The sequence below is a fragment of the Tachysurus vachellii genome, chromosome 1 (genome assembly GCF_030014155.1).
Source record: "Tachysurus vachellii isolate PV-2020 chromosome 1, HZAU_Pvac_v1, whole genome shotgun sequence".
NCBI classification, from domain to species: domain Eukaryota; kingdom Metazoa; phylum Chordata; class Actinopteri; order Siluriformes; family Bagridae; genus Tachysurus; species Tachysurus vachellii.
In genome coordinates, this window is record NC_083460.1 from 21,785,497 (window position 1) to 21,805,396 (window position 19,900).

Genomic DNA, 19,900 nt, shown 5'->3' on the forward strand with positions numbered 1-19,900 from the left:
ATTATAATATAAATAATTTATGCATGAAAGGGTTAAGATTACTACTGCATAGATGATGCTTAATTATTTGATTGTTTGAATACATAGAAATTAATTATTTTGTTTTAATATTAAGTGAGTGCACATCAAATGGAGAGAGCTGCAAGTATGATGTAAATGGTGAGCATTCTCTATCTAATCACGTGCAGTATATTTTTTCTTATTTTTTTTAATTCAACAGTTTGTCAGTAACAAAAAATCTTTTGTGTGTTCCCAGCTTGTACATGTCAACATAATGGTACCATGTACAAGTACAGAGACATCATTTACTACACAACAGATGGACTTGGAAACTGCATTAGTGCTATATGTGCTGAGGATGGAAACATTAATAAGACTGTAGAAGCTTGTACAACTACAGTTCCCCCAACTGTACCAACAACACCACTGACTACAACACCAACACCGACAACAGTGTTTGTTTTTACCACTCCGGGTGAGTCATTAGGACACAAATTATTATTGAATCAGAAATGGTAGTAATAATCAATTCAAATATTTAGGAAACAAAACCCCTGCCAATATAATTGAAACTATGGCATGAATGAGAACATGTTTAAGAGCAAGTTTTTCTTATGGAGAATTACAAATTTAATCTATTAAGGATTTTGTGAAATATTCAATATGCTCCTTTTTTAAACACCCTAGTTTGTAAATAAAAGTATATGAAATGATAAATATTGAAAAAAGTAAATAATTAATATGGTAGCACAAGTATAAAAAAAGCTTATCTTATAAACTCAAATATAAAAAAAACGAAAAATGATTCAGATCATGTACTTCATCCTCTTGATTAACAGAAATAACAACTCCAAGTGTGACAACCACAGAAGCACCTGAAACAACTTCAGCAATGACGACAGGTGAAATCAAAACCTCACGAATCTCTGTGACAACAGCAACAACAGCAATTGCTGCAATCACTAAAACACGTAGCACACTTACTGGCACAACAGGAACAATAATAACATCAATAAAAAGCGTGTCACCTTTCATACCAACAGAAATGACAAGCAAAGCTCCAACAAAGACAACATCTGTCCCACCAGAAATAACAACCACTCAGCCTGTGGAAACTTCAACTGCCAAAGAAACCACTATTTCCACCGCAACACCTATTACAACTCCAACAATCACAACAGGTGAAAGCAAAACAGCACAAATCTCTGTGACAACAGAAACAACAGCAATTGCTGCAATCACAAAAACTCCTAGCACACTTACTGGCACAACAAGCACAACATCAACATCAATGAAAAGCATGTCATCTTTTATTCCAACAGAGGTGATGAGCACAGGTCCAACACAGACCACATCTGTGCCACCAGAAATATCAACCACTCAGCCTTTGGAAACTACTCCACCCAAAGAAACAACTATTTCACCAGAAGCAACAACACTGCCTATTACAACTCTTCCTATCACCACCACCCTTGCTCCAGGAGTAACAACCACTCAGCCTGCCACAGAGACCACCATATCACCAGAATTTACAACACTGACAACCACCCCAGTTGTAAAGGCAACAACAGTGGTTCCCGAAGTGACAAGTACTCAGGTTCCTACAACTCCTCCCAAAGAGACCACAGGTCCAGCAGAAACAACGCTGATTAGCACTGCTGTTCCAAAGACAACATCTGTGCCACCAGAAATATCAACCACTCAGCCTTTGGAAACTACTCCACCCAAAGAAACAACTATTTCACCAGAAGCAGCAACACTGCCTATTACAACTCTTCCAATCACCACCACCCTTGCTCCAGGAGTAACAACCACTCAGCCTGCCACAGAGACCACTATATCACCAGAAATTACAACACTGACAGCCACGCCAGTTGTAAAGGCAACAACAGTGATGCCGGAAGTGACAAGTACTCAGGTTCCTACAACTCCTCCCAAAGAGACCACAGGTCCAGCAGAAACAACGTTGATTAGCACTGCTTTTCCAAAGACAACATCTGTGCCACCAGAAATATCAACCACTCAACCTTTGGAAACTACTCCACCCAAAGAAACAACTATTTCACCAGAAGCAACAACACTGCCTATTACAACTCTTCCTATCACCACCCTTGCTCCAGGAGTAACAACCACTCAGCCTGCCACAGAGACCACCATATCACCAGAATTTACAACACTGACAACCACCCCAGTTGTAAAGGCAACAACAGTGGTTCCTGAAGTAACAAGTACTCAGGTTCCTACAACTCCTCCCAAAGAGACCACAGGTTCGGCAGAAACAACGCTGATTACCACTGCTGTTCCAAAGACAACATCTGTGCCACCAGAAATATCAACCACTCAGCCTTTGGAAACTACTCCACCCAAAGAAACAACTATTTCACCAGAAGCAACAACACTGCCTATTACAACTCTTCCAATCACCACCACCCTTGCTCCAGGAGTAACAACCACTCAGCCTGCCACAGAGACCACCATATCACCAGAATTTACAAGACTGACAACCACCCCAGTTGTAAAGGCAACAACAGTGGTTCCCGAAGTGACAAGTACTCAGGTTCCTACAACTCCTCCCAAAGAGACCACAGGTCCAGCAGAAACAACGCTGATTAGCACTGCTGTTCCAAAGACAACATCTGTGCCACCAGAAATATCAACCACTCAGCCTTTGGAAACTACTCCACCCAAAGAAACAACTATTTCAGCAGAAGCAACAACACTGCCTATTACAACTCTTCCAATCACCACCACCCTTGCTCCAGGGGTAACAACCACTCAGCCTGCCACAGAGACCACTATATCACCAGAAATTACAACACTGACAACCACGCCAGTTGTAAAGGCAACAACAGTGATTCCAGAAGTGACAAGTACTCAGGTTCCTACAACTCCTCCCAAAGAGACCACAGGTCCAGCAGAAACAACGTTGATTAGCACTGCTGTTCCAAAGACAACATCTGTGCCACCAGAAATATCAACCACTCAGCCTTTGGAAAGTACTCCACCCAAAGAAACAACTATTTCACCAGAAGCAACAACACTGCCTATTACAACTCTTCCAATCACCACCACCCTTGCTCCAGGGGTAACAACCACTCAGCCTGCCACAGAGACCACCATATCACCAGAAATTACAACACTGACAACCACCCCAATTGTAAAGGCAACAACAGTGGTTCCCGAAGTGACAAGTACTCAGGTTCCTACAACTCCTCCCAAAGAGACCACAGGTCCAGCAGAAACAACGCTGATTAGCACTGCTGTTCCAAAGACAACATCTGTGCCACCAGAAATATCAACCACTCAACCATTGGAAACTACTCCACCCAAAGAAACAACTATTTCACCAGAAGCAACAACACTGCCTATTACAACTCTTCCTATCACCACCACCCTTGCTCCAGGAGTAACAACCACTCAGCCTGCCACAGAGACCACCATATCACCAGAAATTACAACACTGACAACCACCCCAATTGTAAAGGCAACAACAGTGGTTCTGGAAGTGACAAGTACTCAGGTTCCTACAACTCCTCCCAAAGAGACCACAGGTCCAGCAGAAACAACGCTGATTAGCACTGCTGTTCCAAAGACAACATCTGTGCCACCAGAAATATCAACCACTCAACCTTTGGAAACTACTCCACCCAAAGAAACAACTATTTCACCAGAAGCAACAACACTGCCTATTACAACTCTTCCAATCACCACCACCCTTGCTCCAGGAGTAACAACCACTCAGCCTGCCACAGAGACCACCATATCAGCAGAAATTACAACACTGACAACCACGCCAGTTGTAAAGGCAACAACAGTGATTCCGGAAGTGACAAGTACTCAGGTTCCTACAACTCCTCCCAAAGAGACCACAGGTCCAGCAGAAACAACACTGATTAGCACTGCTGTTCCAAAGACAACATCTGTGCCACCAGAAATATCAACCACTCAACCTTTGGAAACTACTCCACCCAAAGAAACAACTATTTCACCAGAAGCAACAACACTGCCTATTACAACTCTTCCAATCACCACCACCCTTGCTCCAGGAGTAACAACCACTCAGCCTGCCACAGAGACCACTATATCACCAGAAATTACAACACTGACAACCACGGCAGTTGTAAAGGCAACAACAGTGATTCCGGAAGTGACAAGTACTCAGGTTCCTACAACTCCTCCCAAAGAGACCACAGGTCCAGCAGAAACAACGTTGATTAGCACTGCTGTTCCAAAGACAACATCTGTGCCACCCACAATTTCAACCACTCAGCCTTTGGAAACTACTCCACCCAAAGAAACAACTATTTCACCAGAAGCAACAACACTGCCTATTACAACTCTTCCTATCACCACCACCCTTGCTCCAAGAATAACAACCACTCAGCCTGCCATAGAGACCACCATATCACCAGAAATTACAACAATGACAACCACCCAAGTTGTAAAGGCAACAACAGTGGTTCTGGAAGTGACAAGTACTCAGGTTCCTACAACTCCTCCCAAAGAGACCACAGGTCCAGCAGAAACAACGCTGATCACCACTGCTGTTCCAAAGACAACCTCTGTGCCACCAGAAATATCAACCACTCAACCTTTGGAAACTACTTCACCAAAAGAAACAACTATTTCACCAGAAGCAACAACACCGCTTGTTACAACTCTTCCTATCACCACCACCCTTGCTCCAGGAGGAACAACCACTCAGCCTGCCATAGAGACCACCATATCACCAGAAATTACAACACTGACAACCATGCCAGTTGTAAAGGCAACAACAGTGGTTCCCGAAGTGACAAGTACTCAGGTTCCTACAACTTCTCCCAAAGAGACCACAGGTCCAGCAGAAACAACGCTGATTAGCACTGCTGTTCCAAAGACAACATCTGTGCCACCCATAATTTCAACCACTCAGCCTTTGGAAACTACTCCACCCAAAGAAACAACTATTTCATCAGAAGCAACAACACTGCCTATTACAACTCTTCCTATCACCACCACCCTTGCTCCAGGAGTAACAACCACTCAGCCTGCCACAGAGACCACCATATCACCAGAAATTACAACACTGACAACCACACCAGTTGTAAAGGCAACAACAGTGGTTCCGGAAGTGACAAGTACTCAGGTTCCTACAACTCCTCCCAAAGAGACCACAGGTCCAGCAGAAACAACGCTGATCACCACTGCTGTTCCAAAGACAACCTCTGTGCCACCAGAAATATCAACCACTCAACCTTTGGAAACTACTCCACCAAAAGAAACAACTATTTCACCAGAAGCAACAACACTGCCTGTTACAACTCTTCCTATCACCACCACCCTTGCTCCAGGAGTAACAACCACTCAGCCTGCCATAGAGACCACCATATCACCCGAAATTACAACACTGACAACCACACCAGTTGTAAAGGCAACAACAGTGGTTCCGGAAGTGACAAGTACTCAGGTTCCTACAACCCCTCCCAAAGAGACCACAGGTCCAGCAGAAACAACGCTGATTACCACTGCTGTTCCAAAGACAACATCTGTGCCACCAGAAATATCAACCACTCAGCCTTTGGAAACTACTCCACCCAAAGAAACAACTATTTCACCAGAAGCAACAACACTGCCTATTACAACTCTTCCAATCACCACCACCCTTGCTCCAGGAGTAACAACCACTCAGCCTGCCATAGAGACCACCATATCACCAGAAATTACAACACTGACAACCACGCCAGTTGTAAAGGCAACAACAGTGGTTCCCGAAGTGACAAGTACTCAGGTTCGTACAACTTCTCCCAAAGAGACCACAGGTCCAGCAGAAACAACGCTGATTAGCACTGCTGTTCCAAAGACAACATCTGTGCCACCCATAATTTCAACCACTCAGCCTTTGGAAACTACTCCACCCAAAGAAACAACTATTTCATCAGAAGCAACAACACTGCCTATTACAACTCTTCCTATCACCACCACCCTTGCTCCAGGAGTAACAACCACTCAGCCTGCCACAAAGACCACCATATCACCCGAAATTACAACACTGACAACCACACCAGTTGTAAAGGCAACAACAGTGGTTCCGGAAGTGACAAGTACTCAGGTTCCTACAACTCCTCCCAAAGAGACCACAGGTCCAGCAGAAACAACACTGATCACCACTGCTGTTCCAAAGACAACCTCTGTGCCACCAGAAATATCAACCACTCAACCTTTGGAAACTACACCACCAAAAGAAACAACTATTTCACCAGAAGCAACAACACTGCCTGTTACAACTCTTCCTATCACCACCACCCTTGCTCCAGGAGTAACAACCACTCAGCCTGCCATAGAGACCACCATATCACCAGAAATTACAACACTGACAACCACCCCAGTTGTAAAGGCAACAACCGTGGTTCCGGAAGTGACAAGTACTCAGGTTCCTACAACCCCTCCCAAAGAGACCACAGGTCCAGCAGAAACAACGCTGATTACCACTGCTGTTCCAAAGACAACATCTGTGCCACAAGAAATATCAACCACTCAGCCTTTGGAAACTACTCCACCCAAAGAAACAACTATTTCAACAGAAGGAACAACACTGCCTATTACAACTCTTCCAATCACCACCACCCTTGCTCCAGGAGTAACAACCACTCAGCCTGCCACAGAGACCACCATATCACCAGAAATTACAACACTGACAACCACGCCAGTTGTAAAGGCAACAACAGTGGTTCCCGAAGTGACAAGTACTCAGGTTCCTACAACCCCTCCCAAAGAGACCACAGGTCCAGCAGAAACAACGCTGATTACCACTGCTGTTCCAAAGACAACATCTGTGCCACCAGAAATATCAACCACTCAGCCTTTGGAAACTACTCCACCCAAAGAAACAACTATTTCACCAGAAGCAACAACACTGCCTATTACAACTCTTCCTATCACCACCACCCTTGCTCCAGGAGTAACAACCACTCAGCCTGCCATAGAGACCACTGTATCACCAGAAATTACAACATTGACAACCACGCCAGTTGTAAAAGCAACAACAGTGATTCCGGAAGTGACAAGTACTCAAGTTCCTACAACTCCTCCCAAAGAGACCACAGGTCCCGCAGAAACAACGCTGATTACCACTGCTGTTCCAAAGACAACATCTGTGCCACCAGAAATATCAACCACTCAGCCTTTGGAAACTACTCCACCCAAAGAAACAACTATTTCACCAGAAGCAACAACACTGCCTATTACAACTCTTCCTATCACCACCACCCTTGCTCCAGGAGTAACAACCACTCAGCCTGCCATAGAGACCACCATATCACCAGAAATTACAACACTGACAACCACCCCAGTTGTAAAGGCAACAACAGTGGTTCCCGAAGTGACAAGTACTCAGGTTCCTACAACTCCTCCCAAAGAGACCACAGGTCCAGCAGAAACAACGCTGATAACCACTGCTGTTCCAAAGACAACCTCTGTGCCACCAGAAATATCAACCACTCAGCCTTTGGAAACTACTCCACCCAAAGAAACAACTATTTCACCAGAAGCAACAACACTGCCTATTACAACTCTTCCTATCACCACCACCCTTGCTCCAGGAGTAACAACCACTCAGCCTGCCATAGAGACCACCATATCACCAGAAATTACAACACTGACAACCACGCCAGTTGTAAAGGCAACAACAGTGGTTCCCGAAGTGACAAGTACTCAGGTTCCTACAACTCCTCCCAAAGAGACCACAGGTCCAGCAGAAACAACGCTGATTACCACTGCTGTTCCAAAGACAACATCTGTGCCACCCATAATATCAACCACTCAGCCTTTGGAAACTACTCCCCCCAAAGAAACAACTATTTCATCAGAAGTAACAACACTGCCTATTACAACTCTTTCTATCACCACCACCCTTGCTCCAGGAGTAACAACCACTCAGCCTGCCACAGAGACCACCATATCACCAGAAATTACAACACTGACAACCACACCAGTTGTAAAGGCAACAACAGTGGTTCCGGAAGTGACAAGTACTCAGGTTCCTACAACTCCTCCCAAAGAGACCACAGGTCCAGCAGAAACAACGCTGATCACCACTGCTGTTCCAAAGACAACCTCTGTGCCACCAGAAATATCAACCACTCAACCTTTGGAAACTACTCCACCAAAAGAAACAACTATTTCACCAGAAGCAACAACACTGCCTGTTACAACTCTTCCTATCACCACCACCCTTGCTCCAGGAGTAACAACCACTCAGCCTGCCATAGAGACCACCATATCACCAGAAATTACAACACTGACAACCACCCCAGTTGTAAAGGCAACAACAGTGGTTCCCGAAGTGACAAGTACTCAGGTTCCTACAACCCCTCCCAAAGAGACCACAGGTCCAGCAGAAACAACGCTGATTACCACTGCTGTTCCAAAGACAACATCTGTGCCACCAGAAATATCAACCACTCAGCCTTTGGAAACTACTCCACCCAAAGAAACAACTATTTCACCAGAAGCAACAACACTGCCTATTACAACTCTTCCTATCACCACCACCCTTGCTCCAGGAGTAACAACCACTCAGCCTGCCATAGAGACCACCATATCACCAGAAATTACAACACTGACAACCACCCCAGTTGTAAAGGCAACAACAGTGGTTCCCGAAGTGACAAGTACTCAGGTTCCTACAACCCCTCCCAAAGAGACCACAGGTCCAGCAGAAACAACGCTGATTACCACTGCTGTTCCAAAGACAACATCTGTGCCACCAGAAATATCAACCACTCAGCCTTTGGAAACTACTCCACCCAAAGAAACAACTATTTCACCAGAAGCAACAACACTGCCTATTACAACTCTTCCTATCACCACCACCCTTGCTCCAGGAGTAACAACCACTCAGCCTGCCATAGAGACCACCATATCACCAGAAATTACAACACTGACAACCACCCCAGTTGTAAAGGCAACAACAGTGGTTCCGGAAGTGACAAGTACTCAGGTTCCTACAACTCCTCCCAAAGAGACCACAGGTCCAGCAGAAACAACGCTGATTACCACTGCTGTTCCAAAGACAACATCTGTGCCACCAGAAATATCAACCACTCAGCCTTTGGAAACTACTCCACCCAAAGAAACAACTATTTCACCAGAAGCAACAACACTGCCTGTTACAACTCTTCCTATCACCACCACCCTTGCTCCAGGAGTAACAACCACTCAGCCTGCCATAGAGACCACCATATCACCAGAAATTACAACACTGACAACCACCCCAGTTGTAAAGGCAACAACAGTGGTTCCCGAAGTGACAAGTACTCAGGTTCCTACAACCCCTCCCAAAGAGACCACAGGTCCAGCAGAAACAACGCTGATTACCACTGCTGTTCCAAAGACAACATCTGTGCCACCAGAAATATCAACCACTCAGCCTTTGGAAACTACTCCACCCAAAGAAACAACTATTTCACCAGAAGCAACAACACTGCCTATTACAACTCTTCCTATCACCACCACCCTTGCTCCAGGAGTAACAACCACTCAGCCTGCCATAGAGACTACCATATCACCAGAAATTACAACACTGACAACCACCCCAGTTGTAAAGGCAACAACCGTGGTTCCGGAGGTGACAAGTACTCAGGTTCCTACAACTCCTCCCAAAGAGACCACAGGTCCAGCAGAAACAACGCTGATTACCACTGCTGTTCCAAAGACAACATCTGTGCCACCAGAAATATCAACCACTCAGCCTTTGGAAACTACTCCACCCAAAGAAACAACTATTTCACCAGAAGCAACAACACTGCCTATTACAACTCTTCCTATCACCACCACCCTTGCTCCAGGAGTAACAACCACTCAGCCTGCCACAGAGACCACCATATCACCAGAAATTACAACACTGACAACCACGCCAGTTGTAAAGGCAACAACAGTGGTTCCCGAAGTGACAAGTACTCAGGTTCCTACAACTCCTCCCAAAGAGACCACAGGTCCCGCAGAAACAACGCTGATTACCACTGCTGTTCCAAAGACAACATCTGTGCCACCAGAAATATCAACCACTCAGCCTTTGGAAACTACTCCACCCAAAGAAACAACTATTTCACCAGAAGCAACAACACTGCCTGTTACAACTCTTCCTATCACCACCACCCTTGCTCCAGGATTAACAACCACTCAGCCTGCCATAGAGACCACCATATCACCAGAAATTACAACACTGACAACCACCCCAGTTGTAAAGGCAACAACAGTGGTTCCCGAAGTGACAAGTACTCAGGTTCCTACAACCCCTCCCAAAGAGACCACAGGTCCAGCAGAAACAACGCTGATTACCACTGCTGTTCCAAAGACAACATCTGTGCCACCAGAAATATCAACCACTCAGCCTTTGGAAACTACTCCACCCAAAGAAACAACTATTTCACCAGAAGCAACAACACTGCCTGTTACAACTCTTCCTATCACCACCACCCTTGCTCCAGGATTAACAACCACTCAGCCTGCCATAGAGACCACCATATCACCAGAAATTACAACACTGACAACCACCCCAGTTGTAAAGGCAACAACAGTGGTTCCCGAAGTGACAAGTACTCAGGTTCCTACAACCCCTCCCAAAGAGACCACAGGTCCAGCAGAAACAACGCTGATTACCACTGCTGTTCCAAAGACAACATCTGTGCCACCAGAAATATCAACCACTCAGCCTTTGGAAACTACTCCACCTAAAGAAACAACTATTTCACCAGAAGCAACAACACTGCCTATTACAACTCTTCCTATCACCACCACCCTTGCTCCAGGAGTAACAACCACTCAGCCTGCCATAGAGACTACCATATCACCAGAAATTACAACACTGACAACCACCCCAGTTGTAAAGGCAACAACCGTGGTTCCGGAGGTGACAAGTACTCAGGTTCCTACAACTCCTCCCAAAGAGACCACAGGTCCAGCAGAAACAACGCTGATTACCACTGCTGTTCCAAAGACAACATCTGTGCCACCAGAAATATCAACCACTCAGCCTTTGGAAACTACTCCACCCAAAGAAACAACTATTTCATCAGAAGTAACAACACTGCCTATTACAACTCTTCCTATCACCACCACCCTTGCTCCAGGAGTAACAACCACTCAGCCTGCCACAGAGACCACCATATCACCCGAAATTACAACACTCACAACCACACCAGTTGTAAAGGCAACAACAGTGGTTCCGGAAGTGACAAGTACTCAGGTTCCTACAACTCCTCCCAAAGAGACCACAGGTCCAGCAGAAACAACGCTGATCACCACTGCTGTTCCAAAGACAACCTCTGTGCCACCAGAAATATCAACCACTCAGCCTTTGGAAACTACTCCACCCAAAGAAACAACTATTTCACCAGAAGCAACAACACTGCCTATTACAACTCTTCCTATCACCACCACCCTTGCTCCAGGAGTAACAACCACTCAGCCTGCCATAGAGACCACTGTATCACCAGAAATTACAACATTGACAACCACGCCAGTTGTAAAGGCAACAACAGGGATTCCAGAAGTGACAAGTACTCAGGTTCCTACAACTCCTCCCAAAGAGACCACAGGTCCCGCAGAAACAACGCTGATTACCACTGCTGTTCCAAAGACAACATCTGTGCCACCAGAAATATCAACCACTCAGCCTTTGGAAACTACTCCACCCAAAGAAACAACTATTTCATCAGAAGCAACAACACTGCCTATTACAACTCTTCCAATCACCACCACCCTTGCTCCAGGAGTAACAACCACTCAGCCTGCCACAGAGACTACCATATCACCCGAAATTACAACACTGACAACCACGCCAGTTGTAAAGGCAACAACAGTGGTTCCTGAAGTGACAAGTACTCAGGTTCCTACAACTCCTCCCAAAGAGACCACAGGTCCAGCAGAAACAACGCTCATCACCACTGCTGTTCCAAAGACAACCTCTGTGCCACCAGAAATATCAACCACTCAGCCTTTGGAAACTACTCCACCCAAAGAAACAACTATTTCATCAGAAGCAACAACACTGCCTGTTACAACTCTTCCTATCACCACCACCCTTGCTCCAGGAGTAACAACCACTCAGCCTGCCACAGAGACCACTATATCACCAGAAATTACAACACTGACAACCACGCCAGTTCTAAAGGCAACAACAGGGATTCCAGAAGTGACAAGTACTCAGGTTCCTACAACTCCTCCCAAAGAGACCACAGGTCCAGCAGAAACAACGCTGATTACCACTGCTGTTCCAAAGACAACATCTGTGCCACCAGAAATATCAACCACTCAGCCTTTGGTAACCACTCCACCCAAAGAAACAACTATTTCATCAGAAGCAACAACACTGCCTATTACAACTCTTCCTATCACCACCACCCTTGCTCCAGGAGTAACAACCACTCAGCCTGCCACAGAGACCACCATATCACCAGAAATTACAACACTGTCAACCACCCCAGTTGTAAAGGCAACAACCGTGGTTCCGGAAGTGACAAGTACTCAGGTTCCTACAACTCCTCCCAAAGAGACCACAGGTCCAGCAGAAACAACGCTGATTACCACTGCTGTTCCAAAGACAACATCTGTGCCACCAGAAATATCAACCACTCAGCCTTTGGAAACTACTCCACCCAAAGAAACAACTATTTCACCAGAAGCAACAACACTGCCTATTACAACTCTTCCTATCACCACCACCCTTGCTCCAGGAGTAACAACCACTCAGCCTGCCACAGAGACCACCATATCACCCGAAATTACAACACTGACAACCACCCCAGTTGTAAAGGCAACAACAGTGGTTCCCGAAGTGACAAGTACTCAGGTTTCTACAACTCCTCCCAAAGAGACCACAGGTCCAGCAGAAACAACACTGATCACCACTGCTGTTCCAAAGACAACATCTGTGCCACCAGAAATATCAACCACTCAGCCTTTGGAAACTACTTCACCCAAAGAAACAACTATTTCACCAGAAGCAACAACGCTGCCTATTACAACTCTTCCTTTCACCACCACCCTTGCTCCAGGATTAACAACGTCTCAGCCTGCCACAGAGACCACCATATCACCAGAAATTACAACACTGACAACCACGCCAGTTGTAAAGGCAACAACAGTGGTTCCGGAAGTAACAAGTACTCAGGTTCCTACAACTCCTACAACAATTATTACAACCATACCAACTTCAATAATCACCACAGCTACTCCTATGACAACATTTGGTATTGTAACTGGGCCCAAACCAACCACTGTTCCAACAACAGTTCCATCAACAGGCATGCAAGTGAATATTAGTACTACTGTAACGTTACCTGTGACAACAGCACCTGTCTGTTGTTTTGTAAATGGCACAAATTTTCCATCAGGTAAGACACATATATATTCAATTTATTTGTCAAAAGTTTATTTTATAGTACATTTATAGTTTTCATTCATACACAATCTTGTATTTTTAGACACCATTATTTATAACGTAACTGATGGCTTTGGGTGGTGCTTCACTGCATATTGCAATGCCACTTGTGATGTTGTGACAAATTCGTATTCCTGTTTGACAACACCACCTCCAATTACCACCACTCCATTCAGTACGCCAGCATTTACAACTACTCCAACCATAACTCCAACAAGTATTCCCACTCTTGCTCCAGTTCCTACAACTGTAGCCCCAGTCTGTGCCAGTCTTAATCCACCAAGAAAGGTAATTGATTTCAAAACACCTAACTCTATATCCTAGCATATTACTCAGTTGTTTTATCCAATGTGTAATACTCTATAAATACTTATTCATTTACTTCATCAAGAAACATTTGCATTTATTAGACTTAAGAATGTAGCTCTTAAATCCAGGAGTTTTAATAGATAAAGGTTATTAGCCATAAATTAATGGAAAAACATCTTCAAAGTAGATATTTTCCACTGACCAACATTTGATATTTTCCAAAATGCATTATAAACATTATAGTTTTATTTGCAATAATCAACTCTTTTAAAAATTTAAATGTGCAGGATGGGGAGTCCTGGAAAGTGGATAACTGCACCACTGCCACATGTACTAATGGTACAGTCATCTACGACCCAATGTACAAGTGTAGTCCACTTGAACAAATAACCTGTGCAAATGGCCGAACACCTATTAAGGTTTATGATGAGACTGGCTGCTGCTTCAAATATGAATGTGAATGTAAGCTGACTATTTCTATCCAAGCATTTTTGTTTATGAATTTATCATGTCTCTTTCATATGAACATTGCTAATTTTAGAGGTTTATGTTTGGCATGTTAATGCAGGCTCTTGCAGTGGATGGAGCGGCTCTCATTACATCACATTTGATGGAACAGCTTATACTTACAGTGATAACTGCTCATACATTTTGGTTCAAGAAATTTACAATGCAAATCTGAAAATCGTACTTGACAAGGAAGTCTGCAGCACTGGCAGCTCATTCTGCCCACAAAGCCTGATAATTACATACAATTCACAGGATGTTATTCTGACACAGACAATGACAGCAAATGGCGCAACCAATGTGGTAAGCTGTGTCTCTAATATTATAGTTTTTCATGTGATGGCTGCAAAAAATACATTGTTCCTATAATCATATTCCCCAGCTACTATGTAGATCAGAAAGTTAATGTCTGTTTGATATGTGTTTCTGAAACATTGCAGGTACTGGTGAATAACAAGCAAGTCTATCCTGTCTTTAATAATTCTAATTACATCATCACAAGCACAGGCATGGAGGTCACAGTGTCAATTCCAGAGATTAAGGCTCAAGTGACCTACACAGGCACCACTTTTAACATTGACTTGCCCTTCTCTGAGTTTCAGAACAATACAGAAGGCCTATGCGGTTAGTAAAATCTCCCATTTAATGAAGACCTAAATAAAGTACTTGTAGTAATGTAGTAATGCTAAATGAAAGAAAACAGATTGTTACAGCAGCTGCAAAGATTGTAATTAACTGATATTGTAATCAAGTGATCAGAACCCACAATTTTTTTTTCAATATTTTTCCAGGGACATGTGATAACAATCAAGCAAATGATTGTAGGTCACCTTCTGGTCAAATTAAATCCTGTGAGAACACAGCACCAAGCTGGCAGGTTCCCAACAAGACGTGCATAGCACCCACCACTCTCCCTCCAATTACCGTTACTACCCTTGTTCCCCCCACAACACCCTACCCATGCCAGCCAGTCATCTGTGAGCTATTCAACATCAGGTGAATATCAACAACACTATCTAGAAAAATATTTGATTACATTTAGGAGTTGCATTTAAAAAGCCAAGTTACAATAAGTTTATAGAATCTAATTTTGAATTTTACAATGAGATGTACACGTTTCCTCTCTCTGCCACCTAAATATTAACTTTAATGCCTACTTGTGTTCTCATTACCATTTCACCATTTCTATTATTGTGTTTTATTGTGTAGAATTGTGTTAACATATCCAAAAATTAATAATGTTTATATGCATAGCTCTTTAGATTTTCACCTAGAATGTTTCTTTCTCACTTATCAGCGCTTTTGAGGAATGCCGTAGCATCATACCTTTTGAGCCATATATGAACAGTTGTGAACAGGATGTGTGCTCTGGAAAACCTAGTTGTACGAGTCTGCAGGCTTATGCATCCGCATGTGCCAAAGCAGGAGTGTGTGTGAATTGGAGGAATTACACTAATGGAGAATGCGGTAATTCCACTACATTATTCATATCCATATGTGCTTCAGTATCTTTTATGTCGATGATTACTTTAATTAGCACTTAAAAATGGAACTGGAAAATTGTACTTACTGCAAACATTAACTGTTTTGCAGAGTATAAATGTCCTCCCACTAAAGTCTACGAAGCCTGTGGCCCTGCTGTGCAACCAACCTGCAATTCTCAGTAAGAAATAACCTTATTTCAAATTAATTGCATATTTATTTATTTGCTGATTGTCCTTTGAATATAATTAATAATATTTCACTTGGACATTTTATAAAATGCTTAAATACTGCATATTGTGATTGTGATAGGTATAATGAGAAGTACCAGGAGATGATGGCATCTGAAAGTGCACAAATGCAGGAGGGATGTTTCTGTATGAAAGGCACCACTCTGTTCAACTCATACTCAGATGTTTGTGTTACATCCTGCGGTAATACACAGTCTCTATTTCTGTAACTTTGCAAAACCTTTAATTTAAGAGGCCAATTAAATTCTGCAGATTTGCACTATTATAACAAATGTCTTTAAACCAAAGGTTTTTGACCTCTGCTTTTGGCTTTGTTCTCCAGCTTGTGTCGGCCCTGATGGCAGTCCCAAAATGGTATGTTACCATTGCAAAATACATGTCCTGCTTTATAAGGGTTTACGAAATGGAACTGGTGCATTAGTGACAGAAAATTATACAAAGCCCGGTGCTTTTCTCTGTTTATCAAACCGTATAATGTTGTATTAAGTGGCATATAAAGTGCATCCTATAGCCTCACATTTGTGTACTATATGCAGTATGGTGTACGCCTTATATCTTTCTCTTTTTTAGCCAAATGAAACATGGCAAATCGGCTGCCAAATGTGTGAGTGTGATGGTGAAAGCATGAGCATACAGTGTAACCCAGTCGTATGTCCAACTCCAGTCGTGCCTGTTTGTGACCGACCTGGAGATGTGCTCATTAACAAAACAGACGGCTGCTGCACAAGCTATGAATGTCGTAAGTAATGTGGACCATCCATAATTCACTCCTCTCATTGTTTATGTATACTAAAGAGACTAATAGCTTTATTTACATAATTAAACTATAAGATTTCTCTAGAGTGCCTGACATATCCTTGTAAAGATCATACAAAAATCATAGACATCATACTTCTATTGCAGAGATGATCAGAGGCTTCTGTTTATAATGACCAGCACTGTGCTGAAGAGAAAACAGATTGCGGATTTAAAGTCATTCAACATTTATACGTAGTGCTTCTTTTTCCCTTGCAGAGTGTGATACAAGTCAGTGTGTCATGCCCACTATGGGCTGCCCTCTGGGTTTTACACAAGAGATAAATGCAGTTCAACAAGGCGAATGCTGTCCTACATACACCTGCAGTGAGTACATGCTAATATAGAATCAAGATGATCAAAGAAATTTCAGCATCTATGTTATGAAAGTTACAGCACTTAAATAACTAAGTAAGATTAAAAAGTAAATTAAATTTAAAAAATAACACTCCACATTCATTTTTTAGAACCAATGAAAGTCTGTGTGCAGAATGGAACAATATATCAGGTAACAAGGATTCATTTGTATTTCTAGCTGTCACGTGATGATGATATGCAGTATGCAATCTGATTGTATACCATGAAAATCCTAACAATCATTTGTGTATTCTCTCTAGCTGGGCTCGCGCATGCCCAGTGATAATGTCTGTGAGGAATGCGAATGTAGTTCAATTATGAATAACAACACTGAACTTCTGACTCCAACGTGCTTGGCAAAACAATGTAACACGACGTGTGATAAGGTAATGCATGGCAGAAATGTAGAAATATTAGGGAAAATCTCATAACTTCCAGATTGGAAACAAGCAAACAAAAAAATCACCTAAAAATGTGCCACTAATGTTTTCTTTAAGGGTTATGAGTATCAGGCTGTCCCTGGCAAGTGCTGTGGAGAATGCATAAGGACGAGCTGTGTGGTCATGATTAATAACGCCACAGTGATCATCCCAGTGAGTGCGGTGTAACTTTATTCCTGCTTTTTACCTAGTGCCATATCTAGTACATCCTACTGTCTAAAAGTACTTAGAACGTGATACATTTGTACTGTCCTGATGGCATTTCTAATTTTTCCCCAGATGAACGAAACATTTAGTTCACCTGATGATAAATGTGTGACATACACCTGCCAGGATGTTAATGGTGATCCCATGGCAAAGGAAAGCACGAAAGTCTGTCCCGATTTTAACCCAGATATCTGTACTCCGGTAAGGGTTTGGGTGATTTTTCCTTCAAAACTTATATTTAATAACTCCATTTACATGATAGAAATCTGATGTTTGTAAGGCTGCATGTGGGCTGAGGCTCTTGAAGTAGTGCTGTATAAAATCTAAATTTGTTTTGGCCCAAATATGCTTTAAGACGACACACAACAGACAAATTTGTTCTGATTAGTTTGGCATGAGGAGGTGGAGTAATTATGTAATTATTATGTTTGTAGGGCTGTGATCTCAGTACCTGGTATTTAGTTACTAGGTTTTTTGGAAGAAGAAAAAAAGCAGGCAAAAATAGACATAAACATGAGTGCTTTTTCAAAATCTAAAGCAGTTAGCATGCTAATAAACCACTAATCTTGAAATGTGTCATAATCTCAGGAATTTATATAAAAGTCATCAAACCTACCAACAATATTTAATGCTATTTTGGTCATCACTAGGTATATTAACATAAATCATTCAAATACATAGAAATCCTGTTTTAAATGAAAAATATCAACTGCCATATAAACAAATTTGATTTCTAGAGTTGATCATTAAGACATGAGAAATATAATTTTTAAAGCCATATTAATTAATCAATCGACTGTTTTTCGTAAAAAACAAGCCAGATGTGTTTTACATTTGTTCTCCTTCTCTACAGGGAACAGAGACGACTGACGCTGATGGCTGCTGCAAGAGCTGTAAGTAAAAGCATGATATTTGTCTGATAAATGATGTAGATTGGATTTCCTGTCAGACTGACAGTGTCAGCTCCACTTCCTCTCCAGGCACTCCAAAGAGCAAATGCAATAAGCAAAGCAACACCACTGTGCTGGTTCAGAATGGCTGCAAGAGCGTAACTCCGGTGGAGATCACTTCCTGCTCAGGAACCTGTGAAACTTCCTCTATGTGAGTATAGTGAAAAAAATAAAATTCTGGCTAACATCGTTCACACGATTAACTGTCTAACACATCTGTCCTGCCATTGTTTACATCAGGTACTCTGCAGAGTCCAACACTCTGACACACATGTGCAGCTGTTGTTATGAGAAGGAAACCAGCAAGAAGCAAGTGGATATGATCTGCCCTGATGGAACAACCACCTCATACACGTATATTCACATTGATTCGTGCGGCTGCCAGGCATCCGAATGCACAGAAAAGCAGAGACGCAGAAGGAGCTTGAACTCTGATCTGTCCATGAGAAGGCCGGGTAAACTTCATAAGTGAAGGAAATGATTTTCTGATTTTATTGATATTGATTAATGATTTATTTTAAAGCTTCCTCTCTAGTAGTATAACACAGTGCTTCTCCTCTTCTGCTTGCAAAGCAAAAAGTTGTCTAATTTCACTGTTATATTTTTATTATTGTAAGAATGTGTGAAAAGCTTGTTATAACATGGTGAGTGTGTCGTGCTTATAAAGTGCATGTCAGAAACGTTTTCTTTTGTCCTTTGACTTTAAATTCTCAATAAACTGTTGCAGTTTAAAGCTTTGGTCTGGTCCTGTGTTTTCCTTCTTGTCAGGTCTACAGATAAGTGGTATTTATGTATAAGAAGGAACAAACCAACTACTGTGTAGCTTTCTTTCATTAATTCAGAGACACTGTCCTGCAGAGCACACGACACACAGTGCCTTACAGAGATCCTGTCTTAAACAGCTTCCATCAAAAAAAATGCAGCAATCCCAGGTTTACCTGAAACATACAGCTGCCTCAATACCTACAGTTTCTAAAAAGCCATTAGCACTTTATTTACGAATCCAAAATTCCTGAAAGCAGCAATAAGTCTCACACACATGATAACGTGTTCTCCGTAAGCCATGGAAATAATATGATACAGGGAATGGCTGATAAAGCCTGAGCTAATAGTTTCAGTATAATGTTTTCCAACCTGACCATTGAATATTTGTTCAAGTTGGAAAACATTTCAAAAATCCAC

General features: G+C 42.7%; 1 protein-coding gene across 3 annotated transcripts in view; it reads left to right on the plus strand.

Moving 5' to 3' along the window:
• The window catches only part of LOC132850510 (mucin-2-like), a 30,635-nt gene extending 11,184 nt beyond the window's left edge, over window positions 1-19,451 (plus strand). Inside the window, exons 28-49 of one of the 3 annotated variants that reach the window (XM_060877165.1) lie at window positions 116-159; window positions 257-475; window positions 840-1,181; window positions 1,323-13,373; window positions 13,464-13,708; window positions 14,017-14,191; window positions 14,298-14,539; window positions 14,677-14,860; window positions 15,028-15,232; window positions 15,534-15,703; window positions 15,830-15,899; window positions 16,031-16,152; window positions 16,292-16,323; window positions 16,540-16,708; window positions 16,984-17,091; window positions 17,232-17,272; window positions 17,382-17,507; window positions 17,619-17,714; window positions 17,841-17,969; window positions 18,622-18,661; window positions 18,749-18,869; window positions 18,959-19,451. In XM_060877165.1, the coding sequence (XP_060733148.1) occupies window positions 116-159; window positions 257-475; window positions 840-1,181; window positions 1,323-13,373; window positions 13,464-13,708; window positions 14,017-14,191; window positions 14,298-14,539; window positions 14,677-14,860; window positions 15,028-15,232; window positions 15,534-15,703; window positions 15,830-15,899; window positions 16,031-16,152; window positions 16,292-16,323; window positions 16,540-16,708; window positions 16,984-17,091; window positions 17,232-17,272; window positions 17,382-17,507; window positions 17,619-17,714; window positions 17,841-17,969; window positions 18,622-18,661; window positions 18,749-18,869; window positions 18,959-19,190 (15,163 nt within the window). In that variant the 3' untranslated portion in view covers window positions 19,191-19,451. Of the gene's footprint in view, window positions 1-115; window positions 160-256; window positions 476-839; window positions 13,374-13,463; window positions 13,709-14,016; window positions 14,192-14,297; window positions 14,540-14,676; window positions 14,861-15,027; window positions 15,233-15,533; window positions 15,704-15,829; window positions 15,900-16,030; window positions 16,153-16,291; window positions 16,324-16,539; window positions 16,709-16,983; window positions 17,092-17,231; window positions 17,273-17,381; window positions 17,508-17,618; window positions 17,715-17,840; window positions 17,970-18,621; window positions 18,662-18,748; window positions 18,870-18,958 lie in introns of all 3 variants that reach the window. The other 2 variants (XM_060877158.1, XM_060877150.1) reach the window with 2 other exon arrangements.
• The last annotated feature ends 449 nt before the right edge of the window (window positions 19,452-19,900 follow it).